The 21,440-nt window shown below is 36.7% G+C and overlaps 1 protein-coding gene across 3 annotated transcripts in view; it reads left to right on the forward strand.

Annotated features, from left to right (window-relative positions):
* Nucleotides 1–20,731, forward strand: part of STIM2 (stromal interaction molecule 2) — a 70,595-nt gene extending 49,864 nt beyond the window's left edge. For 2 of the 3 annotated variants that reach the window (XM_038134621.1, XM_038134622.1), the window contains 9 exons: nt 3,784–3,895; nt 4,545–4,660; nt 5,915–6,092; nt 6,995–7,172; nt 7,742–7,909; nt 8,110–8,210; nt 8,453–8,691; nt 12,059–12,260; nt 13,072–20,731. In XM_038134621.1, coding sequence (XP_037990549.1) covers nt 3,784–3,895; nt 4,545–4,660; nt 5,915–6,092; nt 6,995–7,172; nt 7,742–7,909; nt 8,110–8,210; nt 8,453–8,691; nt 12,059–12,260; nt 13,072–13,552 — 1,775 coding nt within the window. In that variant the 3' untranslated portion in view covers nt 13,553–20,731. Of the gene's footprint in view, nt 1–3,783; nt 3,896–4,544; nt 4,661–5,914; nt 6,093–6,994; nt 7,173–7,741; nt 7,910–8,109; nt 8,211–8,452; nt 8,692–12,058; nt 12,261–12,533; nt 12,683–13,071 lie in introns of all 3 variants that reach the window. The other variant, XM_038134623.1, reaches the window with a different exon arrangement.
* The last annotated feature ends 709 nt before the right edge of the window (nt 20,732–21,440 follow it).

Below are 21,440 nucleotides of genomic sequence, written 5' to 3' on the forward strand. Positions count from 1 at the left end.
GTTGAAGTCAAACCTGGAGTTCTGAATGCTTGGCTATTGTCAGACTAATTTGAATCCTATCAAAACCTAGTTGTTACAAATAGCCTTTAAAAAAAAAAAAGGGGGTTTTTTTCCATTATGGCATATTTGAGCTTTAATGTATAGTATCTCCTATAGACTGCCCCATAATACAAAAAAAACTTCTTGCCTTCTATGTGTACCTTTTTTTCCCTTTAATTCTCTTTCCCTCTTTGTGGAAAATAGGAGGTGAACTAAAGTCTGGTACATTATTTATTAGGGTAAAAAGCTACAAAAAAGGCCCTATATTTGCATGTGTGATCACCTGTTGTATTCTGATGTACTACTGCACAAGTGTTCTTGCAGCAACTGGGACTAAACTGCAAACCACAAACATGTTGTGGTTGCCTTGCTTTCTAATCATTTGCTGTCTCAGGTTTTAAAGATCTTGAGGTTGGAAATAAATACAAGCAGGGCTTGGCTAAGGGTGAGGTACATAATGCTGCATACTGCTGATGTTACTGCTGAAGGTCGTAAAAACTAACTTTTGAATCCTTTTGTGTGATATGATAAATTTAACATGATGATAAATGTGACACAAAAAAACCTGGTAAATAGCCTGATCTTCTAATTACTGTGGGTTAACAATGAGAAACTTTCATACAGGGCCAGTTTGAAGCTACTTTTGCTGTCTTCACCTTCAGGTATGTTGGTAGAAGAGTTGAAAAGAAGTAGGAAAAAACCCCCAAAACTCAAAACTCGTGGTCTGAATAAAATAGCTGATGGAGGTCTAGAGACTGAGTACTGCTCTGGGGTGTGAACATTGCCTCCTATACCTGCCTTGCCCAAAGCATGTTGCTGACATCTTCTCTTTGAAGATATCTCTTTGTAAAAAGAGTTGTGAGAGATAAGGATGTTATAATTACTCTGTAATGCTATATGCATTTAACTTACAGTAATTGTGGCTTGCTATTCTGTTGTCTGAAGTACTGCTTTCTTTTTTGGTGATTAAATGAAGGAAAAATTATGACCTCAGCTAATTAGTGTGAGTTGGCACATTCTGATTGGCAGTGCTGATCAAGATGAATTTCAGCTGTCCTGCTTGCCCTTCAGTACATCTGGTCCTGGTGTATATCACACTTGCCTTGTGTCATGTTTCAGTGGACTATAAGTGCTTCTTGTGGAGAAAGGCCAGTTTGCTTTTCAGTACTTTATGCTGTTGTAGAACAAACATGTATGTATGTCATGAAGTCTTATTGGAAACAAGTCAAGTAATGCTCCTTACCAGCATATGGTGTATGCAAGTTAACAGCAAAAAGAAGCAGTCTGGATGTTTTCACTGATTGATAGGATAGGAAAGGAAGAACAGTGTGGTTTAGAGTCTGAGTCCACCTCCAAAACTAGGGGGTTTGGGGGCACTGGCACTGGACTTCTGTAAATGAAGAATTAGTTTACATAATAAATCTAAATTTCTTGCAAAATGTGTGTGTGAAAAGAGATTCAGATCTTGGCATCCCAGAATAAGAGATGACAGTGTATATTCGTAGCTTAAATGGTTGAAGTGGGTGGTGGTCAGTTAAGGGGACACAGCATAAATAAAGAAGTAATTGATATTATTTTTTAATAAATGAGTATCAGTATAAGAGTACAGAAAGTATAAGTTTCAGTTCCAATTTAGGATAGACTGTGGTTGCTTCTTTTTGCGGTTTCTGTACTATTTGAAGGTATCTGATACAGTGATAGATAATGAATAATAAAGTGCTTTTTCCAGACTGTAACTGATTTGTTTGGGAAAATTTCATTGATAGTCTATGAAGAAAACATCACAACAGTTTAAGGAGTGCAACAGATGTGATTTGCTCTATGGTAAACCACTTAAATGTGTAGCTCATTTCTTTCAGGATAATATGTTTAGTATTACCACTGGATTATAGAAATGTATAAATTTTTGTAAAGTTTGGCAGAGTGTCTACAAAATTCTTTCATCAGTAGAAGTGAAAAGTCTCAATGGTATTTTTAACCCTTCCCCCCAGCTTTTAAACTCAGTGAATTGTGGCTTCTGAAATTGAGTATACAATTTGAGATAACAAGAGGAAATTGAGTGTTCTGTACTGTCAGTGATAGTCTGTAGTGTGCAGTGGCTCTTTTAGGTGATTTTTTCCTTATGTCACAACAAAACAATGTTTTTACTTTGGTTCAGTCTATGAACATATTTCTAGAATGCAGTTAAGGTGATATCTTTCTGGATGATTTTACCATTCTTTTGAGACTTGTCGTGACTAGTCAGATGACTTGGAATGATTTGTAAATCTTATTGCTTATTAGTCACAAAACAGTTAAGAATCTTTGCAATGGGAAAACTACCTGTTTATAAATAGAGCCCAGATATTTTGCATAAAATGTTAGAGTAATATGGTAAATTGTAATATTGTAATATGACAAAACCGAGTCTGTGTCAAATCAATACCTGACTGTAGCTTACAAGGAGAGAAGGAAATTGAACAGCATACTGGGGAGGTTGTGTAGCCATTCATATGGATAGATAACAAGAGGTTTGTACTGAGTTTGTTTCTTGAAGCTGTGAGTCTATGAAATGTGTTCTGTCTCTACCTATCGGGAATGATAATGATCTTAAAATGTTTAAGCTTATTTTGCAGCTGTGCTAGTATAGGCAAGAGACTTTGAAGTTCTTATTTCAGTTATTGTGAACTGAAATATGAATTTGAACTCGTAAAAATTTCCATTGCCTGCAGCTTTACCTGTCAAGCTTTCAGCAGCGCTTTCTAAAGATTATTGTCAAAAGTCACCACTGGAATGTGTCCTAGTGATGATCTCTGCCCAGCACTATCACATGCAAGTAGATCTAGGTAGAGAAATGTTCAAAAAAACCCCCAGCTTTTCATGTGAATACATGTCTGTCCAGAAGGGGGCTGGCCCTGTTTCTTTCACATGCAGACACACTTTGCAGACTCATAAATTGAGCAAAAAATTTCCCTTCAATTTTGTCAGTGTAAAGCTGTAAACTGCATCACCTGCTCTGTAAGGGACAGAAATATGATGGGGTTTTTTTGTAATAGCGCTTGGTAGTATTTTCTTAGCACATCTGTAGCTATGAATATTTATGTGGAGTGTTGCTGTTATTAAGGAAAATTGGTAATTATTCTCTACATTTTTATTAATTCTATTTACATGTTATTCCACTTTTCTTGGGCATGTTTGAGAGAGATTTAATGGTTTTCCTGTTAAATTTCTTTTTTCTCTTGGTGTTTTCTTTCAGTCTCCTCTCTCCTTCTCTTGTCAGCTCCCCTTTTGTGGTTAGAAGGCATAAACCTCTAAGAAAATTCTTGTCAAGACATGTTCTTAAGGCATCATCCTGGGGAATATCTTGGTACATTGCCTCAAATGGTTACAGCACCAGCTGATGTGTTTAGTTCTGCAAGGGTAGTGAGGACAAAGGGATTGAGGCTGGAATTGGTTGAAGTAGTTGAAAGTCACAAGATGATTTCCTAATTTAAACTAAAGCAGAAGACTCAATTGTTCTGTGAAAGTTTTAGTAAAGAAATACTTCTATTGGTTCCATGCTTGTTTATTTATAGTTTGCCTAGCCTTTCACAGGGAGCAGGTAATGAAAAAGGCAAAATGCCAGAAACACCTTGGTAATGCTAATTTTTTGTGGAATTATATTTGGCTAAACTCTCTTGGTTATTGTAACCTGCTTTTCTACTACTTGTCTTCTAAGCTGTTGATTTTTACTAAAAACCTAAGGTAATTTAATTTTTCTTTCAGTTCATAACTGGACTCAAGAGGACACTCTTCAGTGGCTCTCAGATTTTGTTGAATTGCCCCAATATGAAAAGAATTTTAGAGACAGCAATGTCAATGGAACAACACTTCCCAGGTGAATATATCTTCTGGATTAGTTTCAAATAATTCCCCATAAGTTGCTACATTAGTTTAAATGGTAGGAACAACTATGTGAACTTAAAATCTAACAAGATACAGTCAAATGCAAGAAAAGAGAAGTGTCCTTGCAGTTTTGAAGAGGTGGCTGCTTTTTTTTTTCTGCCAGAATATTTCAAAATACAACTTTCCTAAAAGTTTTATTTCTTTCTGTAGGCCTTATCAAAGGTGACATAATGCTGTGTGGTAGGAAACTTCCTTTTGAATATCTTCTGATTTATTGTATGGGTAGATACAACAATATAACTGTAAAATACCTTCCTGGAGCATAAATACCACACCTGAGTATTGCGTGTATTTAGGAGTTGGTGTCACAAGTCTGTAAATATATCTTTAACTGTGCTAAATGGATTTATTTAATGATTTTTTTCCAGAAATAATAGTTAAATTATTTTATTTTCTTATTTGGCTACATGCTGATATGCATTTATATAGCATTACTGCTGTATTGTATTTCTCATTCTTAATTGCATAGCTGTAATCTATATAACTGTGGGAAATGCTGTTGATGTCTTTTTTTTTTTTTTCATAGATTGATTTTGAATATAGCTTATGGAATAGGTAACATTTTGTCTTGTCATTAACAGGATAGCAGTAAATGAACATGCTTTCATGATCTCTCACTTGAAAATAATTGACCGGAGTCATAGACAGAAGCTTCAGCTTAAAGCCTTGGATGTTGTTTTATTTGGACCTCTCACTCGTTAGTAACTTTTTGGAGTTTTTTTCTTATCTCTTGATTGTAGGAATTCAACAGAGCATACTTTCCATGACACTTGATACTGTAGATAGGACAGCTTATCTATTTTGTGGATGTGCTGATGGGTTGCTTGGCATGTGTTGTGGAACTCTGCAATGAATTAAAAAAGGTTATTTAGGTGCTGTGAGCAGAACAAAGGTTCACTTCTGTGTGTAAGATCACGTAGAAATTTTAGTATAACCCTACTTGACAGATGGATGTTGGCTTTTGTGTCACAAGAAGTGTCCTCTAAATATTTTTGACTGTTTAAATTACATTTATAGCTAAGGTTACATTCACTTCTCAATTAGCTTGGACAGTGCAGCTGGGATGCTGAAATGGGATGCTGAAATTCTTCTTTCCCAAGAAGAAGAAATGAGATGGTGATGCAAATCCAACACCTGTGTCTTTTGTGCAAACTTGAGTTTAAGTGCAGTTAAATTTGATGCAGGAGTTCCACATCTGACCCATTTTACCATATGCAGCCATGTCCATAGCACATCAGCAGTCTCTGCATGCTTGCTTGTACGCCGTTACAGCTCTGCTCTGGCACTGTGCATGTCAGGGCACCTGAACTAGTCAGGCCAGATCTGTGCTGGGGATTTTAGGGGGGGAAAAAAAAAGCACTTTGTATTAGACCTTTAATGCTTGCAGAAACTGTCGTTATAGAGGTGCAAGTGACTATAAAAGTTGTACTAACAAAGATGTGTTATGTGAATCTTGGATATGATAATTTAACAATCCAAATTTTACTTCTAAAAAGTGCTGCTGTTACCATTTTAAAATGTACTTGATTTTTCCTGAGTGCATTTTTACCTCAGCATAGGGTATTTAAGAGGGTGCAGACTGGGGAGAACTTGCTTAAATCTAATTACACCTCCTACTGACCTGATGCAGTGCAATTGTGGAACTCTATTTTAACTCTAAACAAAGGTACAGAGTATGTACTGTCAAGGGGTTTAGTAAGCTTTTCTCAGTCTAATGAATGTTCTAGTACAGATGAAGTAAATTGTATTGGAGCAGAACTGCTTATGTTGTATGGAAAATGCTGTGGAATACATTTGAAAGGTAGTTGTTGGAGGTGGTTTGAGGTAAATGAGCTAGAATTCTGTTTAGCATTAGGTTCTCTCACCTTTTAGGTTGGGGAGAGGGGGGGAAGGCCTTAGTCTGTTGTCTGTATCAATGAACTAGTTAATGATGGTGTTGTTCTCTGCACAGGTCCCCCTCACAACTGGATGAAGGATTTTATATTAACAGTTTCTATAGTTATTGGTTTTGGAGGCTGCTGGTTTGCATATACACAGAACAGAACCTCAAGAGAACATATCACAAAAATGATGAAGGACTTAGAAAGTCTCCAAACAGCAGAGCAAAGTCTTCTTGACTTGCAGGAAAGGTATAAAACCTAAAAGAAAAAAAAAAGTTGTCCTTTTGTTTTGAGGTTAAACACAAATGCAGATCTTTTACAGTCTTAAGTTTTTTTGCATTAACTGCCTTTGGATTTTGTTCATCTTTACTTTGCATGGAAATTGTGATTTCAGTGGTACTGATTTCTTGGGTAGAGATTGCTCCCGGATATTTTAACAGGCAATGCAAACTTGTGGATGAAGGTAGAGAATAGAGGCTCAGTCTTTTTTCCTACAGATTTACATGTATGTGTTGTTGTTTTCATATAATTACAGTTTTTAATTAGTTACATACATGGGAATGAGAACATTTTTTCTCTTTTTAAGCTTTTAAGATTAAAATGTTTGAAACAGATCTGAGCTGATAAGTTTCTATTGCATATATAGCAATGTGAAAGTTCATAGTCTGTGGTGCACCTGTAACACAGTTGTCTTAGAGACTTGTATTTTGATACCACATTTCTAATGATAGTTCACTTAAAAGTTTGGGTATTTTGCCTGGCGTGGATGTCACGTTGTGTGATGTAATTGCTGCTGATTCATGAAGCTTGCAGAGTCTTTATTATCACAGAGTGGTTGAGGTTGGAAGAGACTTCTGGAGTTCATCTTGTCCAGCCCCTCCTGCTCAAGCAGGATCATCTAGAACAGGTTGCCTAGGACCGTGTGCAGGTGGCTTCTGAATATGTCCAAGGATGGAGACTCTACCACCTCTCTGGGCAGCCTGTGCCAGTGTTCAGTCACTCTCATGGTGAAAGTATTTCCTGATGTTCAGACGGAACCTCATGTGCTTTGGTTTGTGCCCCTGTTGCTGGATGCATTTTCTTATGCTGAGGACTACAACTTTTAAAAAATATGCTGTGTGTTTTCTCATATTTTTTCTTCAATTGTGAAGGCTTGAGAAGGCACAAGAAGAGAATAGAAACGTTGCTGTTGAAAAGCAAAATCTGGAGCGCAAAATGATGGATGAGATCAATGATGCAAAACGTGAAGCTCATCGCCTCAGGGAATTGAGAGAGGGAGCTGAATGTGAGCTCAGCAGGCTCAAATATGCAGAGGAAGAGTTAGTACAGGTATCTGCCAGCTGTTTATAAATTTAGTGTTGACTTTAAATTGATCCTAGTTTTATTAGATCCTCAGTAGTGCTTAAAACATCATTCCCTAAATGCTGGATCTGAATGGAAAAATTCTAAGAGTGCTTAATGATTGTCTGTCAGTCATGCCATTATCTGGTAAAATAATCCTGAAACTATTAGAAGATGAAAACTTTGTATATTAGCTTATCATAATATTTTGGGATTCACTGAAAGAAAAATATATACAAAAGCTTTTTTAATCTTGTTATTAGAAGAGAGACAGTAGCTTTGTTTCATCTGAGAAGCAATAAATTTATTGTACAAAAAAATTACCATCTTACAAAAATATTTAAACTTTGAGTTAGGAACTATATAGCATTGGAAAAATTATGGAAGGTCATATGCTAGATTTCAGAGCTGCCAGATCTGCATACCTGAAAACAATCAGCACACACCAAAACTCTGTCAAGCTTTGCTATGTTGCTGTGGGCTATAAAGGTGTTATAATTCATCTGTCAGTTCTAATGATACTTTTGGTGACACTTTCATTTCTTCTTGATTACTAGGTCCGTATGGCTTTAAAAAAGGCTGAGAAGGAGTTTGAGTTGAGAAGTAATTGGTCTGTTCCTGAAGCTTTGCAGAAGTGGCTTCAGTTAACACATGAAGTTGAAGTACAATATTACAATATCAAAAGACAGCATGCAGAAATGCAATTAGCAATTGCTAAAGATGAGGTAATAAATTATTCTTCAGCTACTCAAAGATTTTTCTGATCCGTTGCTAGAGATATGAAATAGTAAACACAAAGCAGATAAGCATTTGTGCTTTTTTCTTCTCTGAATTGTTGTTTGCTACCTGTCAATATTGCTGATGTTTTGTCATCTGTTAAGTATGTTACTAGTTTTATGCATTTCACTTTTACTTTGCTTTTTAGGCAGAAAAGATAAAAAAGAAGAGAAGCACTGTATTTGGAACATTACATGTTGCACACAGCTCCTCCCTGGATGAAGTGGACCATAAGATTCTTGAAGCAAAGTAAGAGTGTTACTGGGACAGGATGCGTATTTTTTGTGATTATTTGCTCCTGGAACAGAACTCCCGGAGAGTTATGGAATTGTGTCTTGGTGGTTTTGCACTTTACAAAAGCAATTTAAATAATACTAAAATGTGAATATTTCAGCAGCTGTAATGGATCTTCTGGTATGCTGGAATGAATGTGTTGCTTTGCTTTATCAATAAGTACAGTGTATATAATTTTAATATGTGCCTTTCTTCAGGAAAGCACTCTCTGAGTTGACGACGTGTTTGCGGGAGCGTCTTTATCGATGGCAACAGATTGAGAAGATTTGCGGGTTTCAAATCGCACACAATTCTGGGCTACCAAGCTTGACCTCCTCTCTCTACTCTGATCACAGCTGGGTAGTTATGCCTCGAGTTTCCATTCCTCCCTACCCAATTGCTGGGGGAGTTGATGACCTAGATGAAGACACTCCTCCAATAGTTTCACAGTTTCATGGTAAGTGATGAGCTCAGTAAAAAGAAAGGGGAAAAGTTGTGGGACATGGGATTTTCAAGTCAGGTGGGAGAAGAGTACTGAAATCAAACAGGATTAGATCACAGTCCAAAAAGACCAAAATTCTATGTAGGACTTCAGATACTAGCTCCAGTGGGACTTAAATGGAAAAGTGGGTTTTGCAGTGAAGATAGCATAAGGAAAAAGCCTCTTGTTTTGTTGCAGTGGGAGAGTGGGGCAAATTCAGCTAAGGTTTTGAAAGTAGTTGGCAACTTTGGATTGCTGCTTAAATAAAGGTTTGTAATAAATAATGCTGAGTTTCTGTTAGCTCGTTTATTCTTTCAGATGGAAGGGATGAGGTTAATCCAGGGTTCCTTGAGCTATGAGAAAGATCACATCCTTTGGGAGGCTGCATGCTACATAGCCTTGTGCACATTCTTTAGTGGTTGGAACAAAATCCTGTTGTTCAAGGGAAGCTTTCAGGCAGAATGTTTGTGTTTGGATATAGTGGGTTGGTTGTTTAAATGTCTGTCGGAGAGGCCGAGTTCTGGAGGGAGAGAAATCCAGCTTTGGTTACACTATGATCAGAAGATATACGCTGGGGATTCAGACCACCCTTGTATCATGAGTCATTGTGTCAGAACAAGAGCCTGCTTCAGGGAGCTTGTGATTAACTGGACTCTAGAGGCAAATCGAAAAGATGAGCTCCCATGCAGTTATTCAAACAAGCTGTTTTAAGCTGAGGAATGAGTAGGAAGGAAAACTGTCATGTGGGTACATTTTTCTTCCAGGGCTGGAATTCTCAGAAGCAATTCAAACTGTATTTTAAAATAGCATAAGGTTGCCACTTTGCTAGCTTCGCTTAGTGTGCCTTGGGCACTTGTTTTTCTTCTTAATGTACCAGATTTTTTTCTGCAGACCACATTGAAAAGTTCATTAATCCTCTTGCAACTTACTGCAAGTTCTGATCACTTCTAAGGAATGCTGTTTCTCTAGTTGCCTTCAGTGCAAATACTTTGATTTAAACCCTAGCAACAAATTTATTGGAGACCCAATAAAATATGGATGCCTAGAATTAAGCTTCCAATTCTATGTAGAGAAGCCTGTGGTCTGATTTCAAAATTAAGAGCTCCATTTATTATCACGATTTTCCAGATGGTCTACAATGACAACACTTGGATATGTGTAAAAAACTTCAGACTTGTGGGATTTTTTAGTCACTCTTCTCATTTAGCTCTTGCTTAGAAGTGAAGCCAGAGAAGAAAGTGCAGTTGATTCAAAGGAACTACAATTAGAAAGGACTGTCCTGTTTGTAAGAGCATACTTAGCTGAAACTTTACTGCATGAGGAAAATATGCTAAATGATCTGTTGTTGAAACTAGTGTTGAGGAGTCAAATTATTGTAGGTTAGTTCAGTAAATACTGAATTATTCCCATCCTTTAGACAAAAACAACAAATGTACACGAGGAAGGACAGAAGCATAATGGCTTGTCTTGGTCATGAGGCTTCAGGCAAAATGCGTTGTGCAGGAGGTCAGGAAGGGCTATTTCCGTCGCTGGATCTAAAGTGGAGTGGGCTATTGCCTTGCCCCAGCATCCTTTGGACTCATAAGATTGACAAAATTTGAAGTCTGTTGGACAGGCTTCTTTGTGCCAGAGCAATTGCCTTGATAGGCTTATATGGTGCCAAGCAGTAGAGCTGTTTGATCAATCTCAAGTTGAAGAGCAAAATGGATTAAGAAATAGTGTCTGACCCTGGAAAAAAGTCCTTACAGCTGGAAGGTGACAATGAAAATTCTATTTTTCCATTGACTCATTAGAACTCAGCTGGTTCCTTGATTTAGTGAGCTTCATTTGCACTGGAAGATTCTACATGTTCAATTGTCATAGCTGAATTCTTCATATTCCTATGTATATACACCTAAAAAGGATCAAATTGTATGTTACTTCTCTGAAAATCCACCGATGGTGCAATCTTGGTGGTTTTTTTGGGTTTTTTTTTTTTGTTTTAATACCAGTAAGAAGGATGGTATCTGATTTACCTGGACCTGTAGCACAAATTTCCTAAAGAGATTCTTATTCTCTTATCTCAGTTCACATTTGCTCTTTGAGGAATTTTTTTTTGTAATGACACGAGATGATTTTTGAGCTCCCAACACGCTTTTAAGGTCAGTAGGGAATTCTTCAAAAGTAATATTAGAAGTTTGGGTTACATGTCAACTCTCATGTTGAGAATTGCAAACCTTTCTTTCCTGCTCAGGAGTGGAAATAAATCTATGTGTTGGCGAAGGTGCAATTACTTATGTTTAGTGAAGTTGTGATTTCCTGTACTAAAAGAGACTGGACAACTTGTCCTTTTCTGAGATTCCAGGAAGGGAAACTGTAACATATATGATGATAAACTGTCATTGCAGAAAATAAAATGTATTTTGTCAGGCTAGACATCCTTGTCTACAAAAATAATTGAAGGAGTTTTTAGCGTGTTGTGGTTGTTAAACAGTTTTGAGCACCAGTAAGGGTCTGGTGTATCTTAGATAATCAGTGATGCATTCCATGGGACAGTTTGAGGAGGGGTGTGAAACATCCTGAGACTTGTAACACCTAGCCTGAAAAGAGGTCTGTAGATTTTTTTCTGTACAAGTATTGCTGCCTAATAATCTTTTAAAGGAGAAATTGGATTAGGAACATTTGAGTTTATCACTTCCTGTTGGGTACTTTGCTGATGAAGTCTTGTGTGGCTGTCTCCACCCATTCTTAGTATTTTTACTTCCAGAAATTCATAGTTGGCTTGGCAAGAGAGACAGTCTTATCTAAAAGAAAGTTCTTGATCTTAAAATGAAGTTGAATTATGTATTTTCTGTCATGTTATGTAAATGAAATCGGTCTTCTCTATCTAGCCTATTTTTCAGCTAGTGTAGTGTATATCAGTTGGTAGTTTGGTTAGTCATACCTACAATTGCAAAACTTTTACATTTTCTTCTAACCTCCAAATCACCACACAAAATACAAGACATTGTGTAACATACTAATTTCAGCACTGCTATTTTTAGTTTATGAAAGGTTGGGAGTTTCAGTAGTATCTTTCTTTTTGTTCTCAAGAGAGCACAGTGAGCCAGAGCTTTGGTGTACTTGGTCAGGGTAGTATTTGGCAGGCACAAAATCTCTGCAGTTGCATCTTGATTAGCTTCTTCATCGATCCGAGAATGTATGAGGTGTGTCAGTCTTTCTTCCTCTGAAACTGTCAAGCAATGTCAAAGTTGGTTAAAAGTCGCTGTCACTGAAGCAGATATCTGCTACTTAGTCTTCAGAGTAGATACTGTTAACATCAATGTCACTTGGAGGGTTTTGGTTTGCTTTTTCTCTGCCTCAGGGTCCATTGTAAAAGCTCCCAGCACACTGGCAAGAAGCAGTAGCTTGTGTAGATCAAGACGCAGTGTTGTGCCATCATCTCCACAGTCTCAGCACGCTTTGCACTCCCCTGACCCTGACATCCTTTCTGTGTCGAGCTGCCCAGCTCTCTATCGAACTGAAGAGGAGGAGGAAGCCATTTACTTCTCTGCTGATAAACAATGGTACGGAGATTAGCAAACAGTACTTAGAACCCTTGATAGGATTATTGAGACTAACAGCTTAGAATTAGAGGTTAAACCAAGCCAAAAGTTAAAATAATCTGTAGGATAGTATAAATTAATATAGTCTACATGGAGCAGAGAGTTCTTGTCTGGTATGTGTATGTAAATAGCTAGCATGTCATGTACAGTTAAGTAATGTAACAATCCAGGGTGCACTGAACTAACCCTGATTCTCCATTACAATATGTTACTGGCTTTTACATCTGAAACTAGGATCAAAAGCAATGTCAGCTACTGGGCGAAGAGGAGATGGATGGTAACACAATTCTTACAGCATGTTGAGCGTGTACCTACTCTTGTTACATGGCCTCATAGGAAAAGGTTAAATTCCTTTTGGAAGGAGCAAATGAGCTTGTTGAAAGGTAGGGACACTTGTCCTGAAGAAACTTTTTGTATATGATAGGCTTAAATCTCCTTCTTTCATTTCATAACTTTTCTGACTTCACGTGCCAGAAAGATAGACTTTGTTCTTTGAAGTGAGATACAAATGACTGATTCTGGGCAGATGCTGCTGCCCACAAAAGCAAGATTGCACAAACTAATTCCCTTAAGTTTAGATAATAAAATGATGTAATGCAAGTTGTAACTGAAAATGTTTAACTTTTTTTTTTGTTTGTTTAATTAACTATTAAGGAAAAGTGTGGGTGGTACTTTTAGACTAATGTTATTGATTCTAAATTAATTTCCTTTTTAACTGTATGAAGGAAAATGCAGTTTGATTATATTTTCTTTTCTCTCTGCTCTGACTCAGGGAAGTACAGGAAACAGGTTCGGAATGTGACTCCTTAAATTCATCCATTGGAAGAAAACAGTCGCCTCCAGCAAGTCTTGAGATGTACCAGACAATTTCTCCTCAGAAAGTATCACCAGAAGAATTCTCACTTGAGGAATCATCTACGGGAGACTCCTCTTCTCTAACTGCAGATGTTTCTAGGGGCTCTCCTGACTGTGTAGGCATGGCAGAAACTAAGAGCATGATCTTTAGTCCTGCAAGCAAAGTTTATAATGGAATCCTGGAGAAGTCTTGCAGCATGAACCAGCTTTCAACTGGGATCCCAGTCCCAAAGCCTCGTCACACCTCATGTTCTTCGACCGGCAGTGATAGTAAACCCAGCCATGAAGCTGCTTCTGTCCCCAGGATAAGCAGCATCCCACAGGACCTCTACCAGAATGGTGAAAAAAATAAAAAGCCATCAAAAATAAAAAACCTCTTTAAGAAGAAGTGTAAGTGAGGTGGGCAGAAGAAAACCTATAGTAAAATTATAAGAACTCTATTTTTTAAATCTTTAGGAATGTAATTCCATTTGAGCATTCCAGAGTGGATGCCCTAATGGAATACTCTGTAGGTCACCTATATTTAATGACTGTACTGTCAATGGTTGTGCCAGCTGTCAATGAGAAATCATTAAAACGTTCAGACAGTTTACATTAATTTCTGCCTATTTATTTCTTTATTTTTTTAGGTTATCTTTTTCAGCTTTTTTTTTAAAAAAAGAGATTTGTTGGGCTTTTTTAAGTTTATTCATAAACCATTTTTAAGCCACTTTGGACTTCTAAGCTTTAATGGACTAGTAAGCCTTCCTGGGCTTGCCAAAGTTTCTTGTTTACTGGAGCATCTTCCTATCTTTCCATAGAAATAGGACATTTATCTACTGGACTTTAACAAAAATAAAAGAAGTAGAACTAATGAATTGCACTACTGTTTTACAGACTGGAACAGTCTCTGCAAGTGAAACTGAAAGCCTTGTATTTGACTGAGAAGATGAATCTTTTCACTTTTAGATCTTTTGGAGTTTTTAAGTAGAATTTAGCATTTCTAATTGACTGAATTTCTGGAAATGGAAATGTCATGCTTTTATTATGGGAAGCTTTGTTAGATGAATTTATTATTAGAATGGTTCAAGTCCTGCTGTAAAGATCATTTTTTTCCCAGGACTTTCACTGTGATTTTAATTCACTGCAGGCTGTATGAGAAACAAACAAAAAAAAAAAAAGAAAAGAAAAAAAAAAAAGTAAATTACCAAGAGAACAGGCTCTTGATTCCTTATGCAAGATGGTTGTGAAACTTGACTGAAGACTGAAAAAATTCACCTCTCAAAATGAGGAGGGGGAATAGTAGCTTTTGTTTACAGATTGACAGACAATGGACATTTGGGTTGTGAAAGTTTGTACTGTGGTAAAGATAATAAATTGGAAACATTATTGTGCTTGGGAATGTTCCAATTCTAGCTGATGCTTGTTTCAGACATGTTTCAGAGGTCCTGTTAATTGGAAGCTGTCGTAGGCTACATTGCTTATGCTTACTGCTGTGTATAAGTTATTATATTTTTTGAATTAGCTATTATTGTCTTAATGTCCTCCTTTTGTAAGATTTCATACACTTTATTTTTGTATAGTTTGAAGATTTAGCTGTTCAGAGATGTCTGAAGTAAATGGTATAATTTTATAATGCATACTGTTATACTAACTTGTAATTTTAGATATAAAGATAGATATAAAGGTGAGATGACGTGCTTCAGATAAAAGCAATGTTTATAAAGCTCTTTTAGGGAGAGGTGAAATTACTGTGAGGTAACAAGGAAGCCTTCTTAGGGTTGCAGTAGCTAGGTGTTCAAAACCATATTTTTGTTTTTTTTAAACAGTTGGAGATGAGAAATGTATGGCTTAAGTAACAGTGCCTTTTATTCAGTTTGAAAATATTAACAGTGAGCAGGAATTTCTTCTGAGGTACATTCCAAAGAAATTCTCTTGCTCTAGTCAACAGAAGCAATTTACCCAGTGATGACTAAACAGTCTCAGATCTTCCATAGGGGTGTTCTAGTTGCCTCAGTAGCAAGTGCCACTGCCAGGGACTTGACATTAGGGGCTCACTTCTTGCCAATATGTGTGTGATGTACTGTATGAAAGAATTATTTCACAGACTGCCTACATTTTTTTCTAGTAAGGAGCCTTCAAAGCCTGTAGCTAATTGAAATCAAGTGATATGTGTCTTTCTATCATTTTCTATTTAGGTTCCACTGTACATACCCAATGTGTTAGTTCTCTCCTCAAGAATGGTGGTGATTTTAACAGATTTACTGTGATTAGTGACATGGTTGAAAAAGAAGGGTTATAAAATGGGGTGGAGACCTTGCATGTGCAAGTACTTTAAATGTCCTGGTACATTGGTTAATTCCTTAAGAGAACAGAAATAATTCAGAGTTTTGTTGTCTAATGGACACTGATTGTAGGCCATCTATGCAGAAAATCATGGGACAAATCAACTATTTGATAAAGTTTGGAGAAGAAAAAATTAGTGGAATGGAAAATAATGAGAACATAATATTGTTCCATTATTCTCTGAATCATCAGATTGACCAGCTGTAGCTTCAAAATAAAGTAACTGCAAGGTAGCAATGGTCTCTTTGAACAAAGATTGTACACTCTGTACATGGTAGACAACAAAAAGCAGCGATGAGAAAAGACTTGTGCTGAAGAACCACCTCAATGCTGAGCCTTCAACAGCTGTAGTTTAAAGCCTGATGAATTCTTGAACATCTACAAAGGGAACAATTACTTTTATGCAAGTAGGGAACTTCCTGTGCCTCCCAAACAACATGGGGAAGATTACTATCAGAAAAATCTTGGTGCACTTGAGAATTGAGTTTAAAATAAGATCTGGGGCTGGATAGTAGATCTTGGTGTGATGTTTGAGTAACTCTGTCTCTATCATTACCAGAAAACATAAAGTGGCATTTTGGTACTGGAGAGTAAACATTTACACATGGAGAAAAAGCAGGTGCTGAGTAGTGGAAGGGCAGCACTTCTTAATTCTGATATCAAAATTGGGCAAACTCAAATATTGAGAAGCCAAAACAGACAAATTCAGTTTTCTGTAATAAGTATAACTAAAAGTGAAATAGAGGAGGCATTGAACTCTTTATTGGCTGAGAGTTCAAGTGCTAAGTATATTTTTTAAAAAAACAATTAACTATTTTCTGGAAAAAATACTTCTTTATGCTGTGCAAACAAATCAGATAAGATTATCATAGTGATAGATTTTGGCTTCAAAATGGCAAACCTTTGGAGCACAGACAACTCTCAACACTCAGTGTATCACCAGCTGTCCTGTACTTTATAGCTGCTTCTTAATAAGTGTTAGAGAACGAATAGCTTTAATTAATACAGTCAGACGTGGTGAGTATTATATGTTGGAGGACAAACTAATTCTACTTTAATTGAGTTCATTTTTTATTATTTTAATAGCCACTTGCATTTCTTGCCATTTAAATTTGTCCACAATGAAAGTGGCTTTCATTGCTCCTACTGCAGAAATTCCCATCTTTAAATGGTTGGAGTCATGTTATTGAGGGATGTTGAGAGCACTGCTCTGAGGTAGATCTTCACTGGCAGTCATCAAATCCAGTCTTAGCATTGAAGTACCTGGCACACGTCCACATTTGAGAAGTGAGACAATGTGCCTCAAAAGGTTCTCTGTTCCATTTGCTACCAGTCTAACTTGAACTTGCTGGCAGTCAGTGAGTCCAGCCAGCATTCCAACCACTAGGATTCATAGGGCATATCAGTCACTTGAGACAGTCAGGTAGTGTCCTTAGAAATTGGTTTGGGGGGTTTTGTTTTGGGTGTTTTTTTCGCTTTTTTAGCTAAAATCCATGTCCTGTTTTTAATTATCTGATATTTCAGAAGATGAGGCTCTTTGCTATTTAAATATTTTGTTAGAGTACTTTGTCAGGACAGCAGCTCCTTTGTGGAAATTGCCTAAAAGACTTCTCCCTGTTAAAGGTTGCTGTTTAAGTCACTTGTAAAATGAAGAAGTACCAAATGTAAGGTTCTACATAAAGAAGAAAAAAAATCCCAGTTCTTCCAAAACTAAACAAATGCAAACCTTTCCACAATTCTTACTAAAGCTACATGACACTTGATTAGCATAAAAGTTTCGGAAAAGGCATTTTGGTGACCATAGGGAATGCTTTTTACCATTTTATAGTGGACTTAGAGATTAAAACAGCTTACTGCGTTTTGTGGTTTTTGGTTTTTCATTTTGGTTGGTTCCCCTCCGTCCCTCATCCCCACAGCTCAGTGATGGAACTTAAAATTGTTCATTGGCAGTTCCAGGCATATGTCAACTTTTCTTCCCCCACTGGTACCTAGGTAGTGGATTACTCTCTGCTTCCTGAAGGGCAGTTTGCTGTAAGAGGAGAAATTCTCAATCGTCGTCTAAGTAGTAATGTTACAGTAAGACTATAGTTCCTTGTTTGGAAGCCTAGAAGATAATGAAGCCAAGAATACTTGATTTCAGTTTTCTTACAATATTTATGGATGCCAGCTGGAGTTAGGCAGTAATTTACAATTGATTAAAAGCCTAAAAAGATAAAGCTAATTAGAAATTAAACTTTCGAAATTTTGCCCTTTTGCTTCCCAAAATATGGGAACATGGCTTGCACAGGAGGGAGATGAGCTGATTAGTATTTCTTGTATCACCAGCTTTTAGGGTTTCAGGATAGTTTCATTCTGTTTCCACGATACATTGCTGGAGAGGGATTGCTACCATACTTTCATAAGTATGCAATGAATTTTTTTTCCCATTCAATTACAAGCATATTTATGAGCAGTGGAGAATGTAAATAAATATTTTTTTTAAAGCAAATTACAGGAATTACTAATTCTTGGACCTCTTGTCTATTTGCTTATCTCCTTGTGCAATATGTTAAGTTGAATGAACACATTTTTCTAATCTGTTCCAGTTGCTCTTAGTATAGGGGTGTGTTACTATCTATGCTTGAAACACTGCTCCAAATTGCTTGTAGGCATTTTAATCCTGGATGTTGCATCTTCATGCAACATGGTGAAGCCCTCTATGCCTGGTTGAGTCGAGTGCTGCTAACATTTTCTGCTAGTGACACAGATGTTGGGATAACTAATAACCAAAAATTGCCTGCTGAGTTTGGCTGCCTGACAGTGTGTAGATGTTTAGGTGACCATTCTTTGAGGCTTCATTAGCAGTTCAAATGTCATTCAGGTATTCAACAGATAGTTTTTGCCTCCAGCCCAGCACAGATGATGTTTTTCTGACTCTCCACTTAGTCCTCTGCTACATAAACAGAATGCACCAATTCATGTAAGTAATAACAATATCAAACTTTAAACTATTATTCCTGGGTGCTCTTGCACATGACATTGCATAAGCAGATGGCCGTACTTACCAATCTACTGCAGGCATTCAGAAATAAAGTAGATTTGTGTTATCTTTTGTTTTTCTTTACAACTTCAAATCTCAAGTTTACCAAATTTTGTATGTGTGTTCTGTGTATTTAATGCTTCACTGAAATGAAAGTGGGAAGGTCGATTTCTGCTTAGTGTTAAGGATTGCACAAGGTAAAAAGAAATGCCTCTTTCTCGTTGGAGAGGATGAAAAATGTTTGGTGGTATTTAATCTCCTAAGGAACACTCACAATTTAGATTGCTGGAGATAAGAGGTACATTCAGTCTCAAGGCTTTCAGATCAGTAACTTTTTATCCAACAAAAAACCCCATTTTCTTCTTTACCTGTACTCTCCAGGGTTTTACCTTCTTATTTATAATTTCTATTCTGTTTTTCACCAGCATTAAATTTAGTAGTTACATTACTAACTGGGGTGATTGCCAGACTTGAGAGCAGTTTCAGAGAACCTTTAGTAGCATGTCTTAATGTCAGTTTTGGTTTAATATGTGCTAAAGACATCTGAATCAAAGTTTTGTCCTTCACATTCCTTTTATTTTAATTCAACCCGGTTCTTTGTGATCCCTCTTCTGTTAAAAAAATAAACAGGTACTGGTAGTTGTTTAGTGTATTATAGGCTTTTTTTCAGTTGGGAATTACTAATGATAAATAGTTGCCTTTTAAAGACTTTGTCACAGTTGGATATTGTAAAAACGCTGCTGTACTTCAGGTGAAGGAAGTAGAGCATTGGCTGGGGTGATTTGTGTATGAGTGGTAAAGTTATCCTGTAATTATCCTTTAATTGTTTATTTGTGTCTTAAGTTAATGCTGCACAATTATTTTCAGACATGAATTAATTTAAAATTAAGGTCAGTATGTCCAACGTTACAAAAGTCAGTTTTCAGTTGTCAGCTATCACTCCATTCTTACAGAAATTAATGACAATCTTGAATATTTGTACTAGCTTGTTAGCTTGTTGGGTGGTAGAATGGATTCTGGTAAGTCTTCAGGTGGAAGGCAGTTCTGAAATGAACTAGGTAACCTGTGCTCTTTATCAGCTTTCAAATCCATCTCCCAGTAAGATGGAGTCTCCCCAGGGGAATGTAGATGTACTTACTGCTTGGAACTTTGTAGTTAATTATATTTGGCTCTCTGATTCTAATAACTTGCATGTGTGCTATGCTTGCTTGCTTTTCAATAGCTGACAAAATCTATAGGAGATCTTGGGAGTTTGTCTTAAAAAAATTGCTGTTAAAAAAAAAAGGACTGGCGAGAGAAATCTGTCAGACTGTGAACTGAATAGAATGAGCAAAGAGATCAGCTGTTGTCTAAAAGTATTGTTTAAATAATTAATGAAATGAATTGGGTAGCACATTGTCTGTTTTCACATTGCTCTCCTCCAAGCAACAAATACAATTAGAATACCCTAGACTTCAGCAAGGCTGTTTGGGAGATGTCTTGCCCTGTTTTTATTTTTAATTTAAATAACATTGAGTTGTAGCGAGTGTTCAGCATATTAATGCCTGACTTAAAAGATTAGCAGAATTTGAATGACTTGCATTGTTTTGTTTAATTACTGCTTTATAAAAATGTAGATACTTGCGTAAAGCCCACTGGATCTGGATATGTTTTAATGACATAGCAAGAAGAGGACCAAGACAAGTAAATGTGTGCAAAATTTGAATCTTAAGATGTTTACTGTTCTGGGAAGAGATGTTCTCCATGCAGATTCTGCTCTTCCTCTGTTTGCTCTTGGCTTCTGTTTGTTTTCATTAGTTGAACTAAAACAAGAAAGAAAGCCCTCAGACTGACTAGTTTCTGTCTCTAATATATACACTGTACTTGCTTTTAACCTCACCTATTGCATGTTGTTAATGCTGTACACAAATGCATTTGGAGTATTTCTTTGGTGTTGTACAGCATGATGCATTTCATCCCCTTTTCTAGTTTACCTCCCATTAGCTATATATTGCTTTACAACTGGAAAAAAAACCTGAATTTGGGGGAATTTAGTCTGTTTGCATATAAATTTTTTTTCCTTTTCTGTGAGTCTTATGAGAAATGTCCTGCTTGGAGAGTCTCAGACAGTATTTCCTGTGTTTATTCATGTTACTTTGCTTTACTTTATAAGTGAAAATTGATTTTATTGATTTCTGATGTGTTGTTGCACTTAATGTTGAATAAATCTGACTTTCATTTTGAAAAGTGAAAACTGTGTTAGTGAAAATGTTATGTAATTTTAATTTATCTTAGCCTGTTTCCTGACTATATAATTTTTATTTTTTAAAAAATTATTTTCTCTTGAGATAAGTTTTCTTGGTTCTGGTTAGGATTCTGGTCAGTATTTCTTTTTTCTGCTTAGGGTTCTGGCCAGCATTTCTATTTTCATGCTGTTATTAAAGCTTGACAGCAATATTACTGGAAAAGGAAAGGTGGGAGACCATTTTGTTTGGCAACTAGGGTGCTACAGTCAGGTTTGTAAATCCTGAGTCTTACTGCTTTTTCTTGAAAGATCCTTTCTGAGTTTAAGTTGTTTAACATTTTGAAGATTTGGGATTTTGGGCTTGTGCTGCTTTGTTTTCTTTTCACTCCTTTTCTTTTCCCTTCTGAACAAGCTGAAAAGCCTTTCCAAGTGACTGCTGGAATAATATGTAGCCTTGTGATTTTGAGCATGAGGATTGGTTTGAGAGCCTGTGGCTCTCTACCAGAAAAAAAAAACAACCAAAGAAACCCTTGTTGTTTAACATTCCTTTTAACTTGTAGCTTGGAGAAGGAAGAAGTTCAAGAAGAGCTTTTCCAAAGCAGCTTCTCTTGCAACCAAAAATCCCACTTATGTGGAGGTGACAAGATCGTGGTGGGGTAAATCAGTGAGTGACAACACAGGTGAAACACAGGTTCAATATGAATCATATTTAGAGAAT

Source organism: Motacilla alba, chromosome 4 (assembly GCF_015832195.1).
Source record: "Motacilla alba alba isolate MOTALB_02 chromosome 4, Motacilla_alba_V1.0_pri, whole genome shotgun sequence".
NCBI lineage: Eukaryota > Metazoa > Chordata > Aves > Passeriformes > Motacillidae > Motacilla > Motacilla alba.